General features: G+C 43.9%; 1 protein-coding gene across 1 annotated transcript; it reads right to left on the bottom strand.

Moving 5' to 3' along the window:
• Positions 1–1,005: 1,005 nt before the first annotated feature.
• LOC308287105 (beclin-1-like) lies at positions 1,006–2,331 on the bottom strand (the record flags this gene model as incomplete). The annotated part of the gene is made up of 1 exon (XM_080728225.1): positions 1,006–2,331. One exon carries the CDS (start codon positions 2,329–2,331, stop codon positions 1,006–1,008), a length of 1,326 nt encoding a protein of 441 aa, XP_080584351.1.
• Between the last annotated feature and the right edge of the window lie 5,569 nt (positions 2,332–7,900).

Raw genomic sequence — 7,900 nt, 5'->3', positions numbered from 1 at the left:
CAGGGGTGGGCAACTTTGATGATGGGAATGGCCACTATTCACATTGATTCCAGAGGGCCAAATGCATACACAGTCAAAAAAAAAAGAAAAAAAAAATAGCCGATCTACAAGCTCAAAACGCCTCGCAGTGTGACGCGTTTTGAGCTTGTAGATCAGCTATTTTTGCTATTTTTGAATTGGAATCTTGAAAAGTAACATTTTTATTTAATAACAAATGCCCATTATGTTAATTTAATGAACTTAAATTCAAATACATTGGACATAAAAATGACTAGTTATGTCATTAAGCTACTAATACAGACTGAAGTAATTAAAGTGAGTCATGTTTGTTTGCATGGTTGGAATTGTAACAACTGAAATCAATAATATATCAGTATTCCAATGGGCCAGTTAACCACGTCATGATACAAGTGCAAATATCTTTTAGCAGTTGCTGCTCCTGTGATAAAACACAACCGGAAGTAATGAATCCATTCACTTTCTGCATTGGAAAAGCAGGTCTCAGTACTTATAGCACATGAATCATATAGCATCTATATTCTGAGGCAAACATATTTTCGGCAGAGATTTGGAGTGTGTGCGGGGGGAGGAGGAGTGGACCATGTACAGAGAGAGCCCTGAGGGACCCCTCATGTGGACCTTGATCCACATGAGACACCGCCGTGTGCGCCGTGTCTACCATTGCAAAGGTCGCATGAGCCGACTCAGCGCCATCAAAATGGAGCATTCTTGTTAACAACAAGAATGTTAACAAACGTCCATTATGTCCAACGGGATGCACGGTTCCAGTCCCTCGTTCCCGCCAGGAACTAAATAAATCAGTTGTAGAACTGAGAGGAGACCATAGTAGTAATATATACAGTAAATGGAGGGCGGACGGCCACGCCCCCAGCTATTCATTTCAATGTAAGTTTCTCAGTGGCGTTTGAAGCACCCGGAAGACTGCCAGAAATAGCTGCAGTTCCAGGCAGCTTTGGACAGTAGGGCCAAGGCTGCTTCAACGTTCTACCGTGGCTCTGGTGGCTTGGAGGAGACCCAGGCCACTGAGGCCAGACCCCACTTGAGGTTGGTCAGCATGAACTTCAAGGCCTTGGTCCACTGCTCCTCCGAGTTGAACCGGGTCTTGATGGAGTACGAACCGCCACTGCCTCCCGTGTCTTCGATCTTGCCCTTCCTCACGTCCATCCTGTAGGGCAGACGGAAGCCTGTGTCACCCTTCTCCACCTCCTCTTTGAACTGCTGCACACAGTCCAGGAAGGCCACCATGGCATGGTCAAACTTGTTGTCCCAGAAGAAGCGCAGGCCTCCCGAGCAGTACAGAGGGAGCTCCTTGGACTTGTCAGTCAGCGACTCCAGGTAGGAGTGGTTTCCGTATGGCACCAGGCGATACCTCTGGAAGCGCAGGCCCATCTTGTTGGCCAGTGCGTGCAGCAGCAGTACAGTCTGTCCCCAGGCCGCGTTGATCTCATTCCACTCCACAGGGACCCCGGGAAGGCGACCCAGTCGGAAGTCGTTGATGGTTCCAAACTGACCGCTGTGCCAGATGTGGAAGGTGGCGTTGAAGACGTTGGTCTTATTCAGGCGGTCCAGTTGGATCTGACAGTACCTCATCTGGTTGTCCACGCTCTTCAGCTCGTCATCCAGCTCCAGCTGCTGACGCTTGAACTCGCTGTGCTCCTTCTGGTACTGCAGCTCCTCGGTGCGCAGCTGCTGGGAGTGTGTGCGTCCCTGGTTGAGCTCCATGGCCACAGCGGCCCTCTGCTCCTCCACCGCCTCCAGCTCCTGCACCAGCGCCTCCTCCTCCTTGTTGAGCTGACGGAGCTCCGCCAGCAGACCGTCCTCCTCCTCCTCCACCCGCAGCTGGGACAGAAGCTCCAGGCACTGCTTGTAGTTCTGGCACTCGTTCTCAGTGATGTGGAGCTGTGTGTCCAGGTGGTCCAGCAGCGTGTCCGTACACTCCTCACACAGCGGGTGGTCCGCGTCCGTCTGTCCTGACATGATGTCAAACAGGTTGCTGGTCACCTTGAGTCTGCGGCTCAGGTTCCCCATGGTTCCTCCATCAGACGCCTCTCCTATCAGCCTGAAGCTATTGGCGCTCTCTGTCGACATCATCTGTGCAGGAGGGATGTATTTCCTGGCAACTCCATCTTGCTTGCTTTCCACAAAGGTCTCCTCTGGTGCAGTCTCCCCTTCATTGCTGTCAGTCTGTTTACTAGGAGTCACGGTGACCAGTGGAGCAATGAGCTCCTGGATGGTGACCCGGTCGAGGACATTGAACGAGGTGTCCAGCTTCAGAGGCTGGCTGCAGCACTGACACACGAAGCTCTCCATCCCTACTAACCCTACTACTGCTGCTAGTGTTGACGCTTGGAGGTTAACTGAGTTTCTTATTAAACGTAGACCTACTCGGTGGCTCGGATTTTAAAATAATACCGATATTAATTGTTTCGTTTCTAATTTAGGTGCAATGTTCACATTATTTTCCCCTCCAGAGTCACGGGACCGTTAAGTTCCCTGCGAACTTCCTTTTTGACAGATATGACGCAGGAAGAGCCTGCTGATGCTCATAATACTGAATTGTAATCAAATAAGAAATGTTTGAAAAATAAGATAATATTGAAAACAAGACGTATGCATGCATTATTAAAAAAAATAGTTTTAGCAGCAATGGAGGATGTGCATTGTGCAATGGCCGATTTTGCGCAATTGGAGAGGTGGGGGGTTAATTTATCATGAGGTTTATAGAATGTGCGATACTTGATAGCTGTGATGGCTGATTTATATAGTCACGACTCACGACTGGCCTGAGTCATACTAATTGGACTCAGACGCACAGGATAAATCCCCACACAAAGATTGAAAGAGAGCCTCTGTCATGACAAGTCTTGTGTCTTATTTCATTATGGCTAACTACCGTACAGTTACAACTAAGGCATGCCATGCAGCACAACTGTGTGAGTCTTTAAAGCTCTGGACATAATAGACCTTAATTCACACTAACAACTAAAATAATAATGTGCTTTAAATCAAGCACTCTGCATGCTGACATCACTGATACTAAACACTGTCGCCACCATGGTAACGGCCACATGCAGAAAAAATGCCAAAATTTGGAGATGAGTAACAGCCGCATGCTGAAACAATGCCCAAATTTGGAGAGACATCAGACGTCATACTGACATCACAGACTAGCCTGGACACGGAACACCATGTATGTAAAGATCTGCCCAACGGGCACTCCAACATGAAACACCATATATGGGCATAAAGATCTGCCCAACGGCCACTTAAACATTACTTCTGAGACCTCTACATTCAATCCCTCATACTGTGCACACCCCCGGGCAAAGAACGTCATAGTACTGACATCACATACTGGCCTGATCACGGAACACCATACATGGGCATAGGAGGACACAGAACACCATATATGGGCATAACCTGGTTTATTTCTGACATCACTGATACCGCTGCCTGTACTGCGCATGCGTTCCGCAATGGTAACAGCCGTGTGCTGAAACAATGCCCACATTTGGAGATGAGTAACACCTGCATGCTGAAACAATGCCCACATTTGGAGATGAGCATGCTGACATCACTGATACAGTGTCGCCCAAAATACGAAACACCATGGTAACAGCCGCATGCTGAAACAATGCCCAAATTTGGAGATGATGCCCGCCGTCTGCATAAAGATCTGCCCTGGCCTCTATGGGCATAAAGATCTGCCCAACGGGCAATCCAACATGGAACACCATATATGGGCATAAAGAACTGCCCAACGGGTACTCCAACATTACTTCTGAGACTCCTACATTCAATCTCTCATATACTGTGCACACCCCCGGGCACAGGACTAGTGATCCTAGATGTGCGCGCAGGTCGGTACCAAATGAGCCAATGAAACCAGCGCTCCCCAAAACAACAGGTTTGGGGATTGTTGGGAATTGATTAGATGATACAGTCACCTGTGCATTTAGTCTCAATGTTTGTAAACAAGAAATGGGTCTATATATAGCTGCTTGGGGCCTACAGGCTAGGCAAGGGTGCTGCAACTATTCTGTTGTTTGGGGCCTACAACAACCATAGAGCCTATACAAGAGGCAAGGGCCCACAACTATTCTGTCATAAATCTGATTGACCTATAATAGTATGTATGTAAGTAACACTATAGGCTATAACTGTAAGCATAGGCTACTGTGCAGTGTGCAAACATCTGCAAGATCATTAGGCCTACAGCTGGACAAGACAAGCTGAGCCTCAGTGAGTCTCAGTCAATGGTGCTAAAAAACAGCACAGTCTAGCAACACATTTAGGTACTTTTAAAACGTATTTTACTTTACATTAAGCCGTCTAAAATGCATGCAATTTTCCTTATAATGGACACACTAAGTCACAACACAACACGTGACGTAGCCTACACTTCAGACGTGGACTAGTCTATGCGGCATTTGACTGTTGTGTTGTTGCGAAATAACAATTAAAAAGAATCTAAACCAACAACACCTTCAATATCATCATTATTTTTAGAGATGGCCAATGTCATATTTTTCATTTCATTTAACATTTTTGAGGTGAGCATTTTTTAGGTCATTGCGTAATGACGTCATCGCGCAATGACACAACGTCAACGTTATCTTCTGCTTGAAACCACCTGCTCCTCACTCAGCGTCAGCGCCTGGTCAAGAAGAAAAGAAATTCGCTTGTTTTGTGTATAAAAACAATACATAAATCCTACGCTTGCTTAATGCCTACAAAAGGTGTTGGTGAGTCTTGCAAACTATTTGTGTGAAAATTAGAAGCTACTGGGGCTTTTAAGCCGTGACATCATTTTGTAGGCAGAGGAGTATCTGCCCCCAGAGCATTTTCTGTCCCTCGCTATTTAAAAAAACAACGACTAAAAAATAACGACTAAAGTAGGCTATAATTCTAACACTTTCCTTTCAACAACAAAGAGAAGAAAAATGTGTAAATAGTAAAAATAGTAAAAAGATTCACGGAAACTGGGGGCAGAAATTCTCCTCTGCCTACAAAATGATGTCATACTTAACTGTCTTAACAGCCCCTATACAACATTCTCTATCTTGTATTTAACTAAGATGTTTTACTTCAGCCAGTGACATGAAATAGTAGAGTAAACAATAAGGTCCATATGATGCTGAGCCTTTCCAGTGAGCCGACACAGGTCACACAGCCAGTTTGACCTGAGATAAGATTAATGGAACACATAGCATTACTGGTTAGTGGTTACACCCAACTGTGTTAGAGTACTCTACTGTTGAACTACTTCACCTTATTTTCTTGATGCCACCATGGAGGGAACAGGGGAGCTGACCAAGAATATATCCCTGCAGGGAGGGATATATTCTTGGTCAGCTCCCCTGTTCCCTCTGTCTAGTGTCTACAGTACACCAAATCTCTGTGCCTTCTCTAATGGCTTCTATGCTATGGTTAAGTCAAAATGGCTGGGTTAAAGTTCTTAAGAACTTTAAGCTAGACAGCTAGTCAAGTCAATTATCTATATTGCAATTGTATCCATATCCAGTTGGACAATATAGTTCACTGCAGCCCAACACAGAGATCAGAGTCAGACCATAATGATAGTGAAAGAACAGGATCAGAATGTGCATTAGTGTCCCAGCATAGCAGAGGGGCAGTCATTTCGGAATGCACAGCTTTAGACCAGCCCTGAAATTACTTTTTCTTTCTTTTTTCTAAAATGTGATAAAGCCACAAAAGCATTTCATAAATATCAGGCTACATTTCACTTAAACGCCAGAGCTTAACTCTGCATGTAAATAAGACTTTTTTAAATTAATGTGAAGAGAAAAGAAAATGTTGTCCAAGAAGGTAATGAAAGTACTATTTTCTAATTTACTTTATTAGGGTAAATGGCTACACACCAGCACGAGGATGATGGCAGTGGTGAGGAAGCTTTGTTGGTGAGTATAGGCTTCCATTGTAAATAGGCTATTTAATACAATGAAATACTGGGCTTATTATTATTTTTTATTATTATTATTATTATTTACACATTGCTTTGGTCCGCCCCCAAAAAACAATACCTGTTGTATCCATCTGTATGTGTCCCTTTCATGCCCATACATTATATGGAGATCTCTTATCTCTGTCTCTCTTTTATGCCCATATATGGTGTTCTGTGGACAGACATTCTGTAAATTAATAGTTATTAGATAGTTGTATGTGTATATAGGCCTATATATATGCCTGGCTATACTGTATATACAGTAGCCTACTAGTCATTGGCCGTGGTTGTGTTGAGGTCAAATATCGGCTCATAGGATAGGAGGATATTTAAGACGTATCGGTGATATCAGTTATCTCCAAATTTGTGCACTGTTTCACCCGTTTATACCCATATATGGTGTTCCGTGATGTCAGTCATTGTTTCAGCATGCGGCTGTTACCATGGTGGCATGGTATGTAATGGTGGCATGGTAAATTAGAACTAAGAACTCTAATGTGCCAGGCCTCTAGCCTGCGGTTCCAGACCTCAACACCACCCCCTGGCGGTGTGTGAAAGAGGCTGGCACCGCCAGGCTACCAGGCCTCAGCCTCAGGCAAGGTCCAGGCAACAGTAGTGATGAAAAATCTAGCCTGTAGGGGCGCCCACTGGCCTAGCGGTCCAGGCACATACCGCATAGGCTCTGATGCCAGACAGCCTTTGCTGTGTTTCATTTCTCTCCCTGTTTCCTATCAATCTAGGACCAAGGGAAATGCCGGTCAGCGAACTTAAAGTGTTTAAGAGGTTAAACATGCGTAGTAACACACTTCACATATCTCTGCTTCGTTAAGCTGTTGGACATTTGCAATCAAGCTTCTCAAATCAAGCTATCTATGTTTGTATTACTCTAATGCAGGGCTACTCAACTTAAGATGGCTCAGGGGCCACTCAGCAAAATACAAAAAATCAGAGTATTTTGGACATTTAGTCTAGACAATGATTTTGTAACACACTGCATGAGTAGTCTAAAAAATAAGGAAACGCACTAGAAAACAGACACATTTCAATATGTAAGGACAAGAACAAAAGAAGAAATGATTAATGATGAAATTACGAAGTTTCTTATTTTGGAACAAATAAAATAGCAAAAAAGTATTTTTGGAGAGTAACTGAAAAATGTACAGAAATTATTTGTCCACACTGAAAGTAGACAAAATATATTTTTATTGGTATGACCATGGCGGGCCGCATAGACATGCTGCTGGGGCCGCATGCGGCCCACGGGCCGCAGTTTGAATAGGCTGCTCTGATGATTATGCCTTCTAAAGTTTGTGTTTGCGACGTGACAGTCACTTATCTCCCGATTAGGGAGTCTTACTGGTTTTATTGCTATAATAGTTGTTTTTTAATCTGTGGGGAGGAGAGGGGTGGGTTCTATCTAGACTTGTATGGTTAGCGAGTTGTTGACTAATCCTTACATCGCTCAGCCTGAGCACATGCACCGCAACCACATACTGTATGCAGGTTCCCAGTCATGAACTCCCCAACTCTGATGAATCATCATGCAAATAGATAGACACACAAAAGTGTAAGTGACAAAGCAGTATGTAGATGATAAATGGTAACTGGTAGGTGTTTACTGTAATGGGAACTTGAGTGGCATGGACCACAAGCCAGTCCCTGACACTGGGTTTTACCCGTCCAGGATTATAATTACACGGAGAGTGATTTTAATTGTCCTATAACATTTTAAATTAGATTAGATGCTACTTATCCTTGGTTTTAAATCACTGATCCTTGTAGAATTGTCGATTAAAAAATAAATAACATAGATACAAGATTCTGGTAACAAATTATATACAATTTTATTACAGATATTCACAAACATGCAAAGAACATAAAAAAAAAGAAGATAAGAAAATACAAAACGTTTAA

Source organism: Nannobrachium achirus (assembly GCF_963921795.1).
Source record: "Nannobrachium achirus genome assembly, chromosome: 6".
Lineage (NCBI taxonomy): Eukaryota > Metazoa > Chordata > Actinopteri > Myctophiformes > Myctophidae > Nannobrachium > Nannobrachium achirus.
This window is presented reverse-complemented; position numbering and strand designations above follow the sequence as displayed.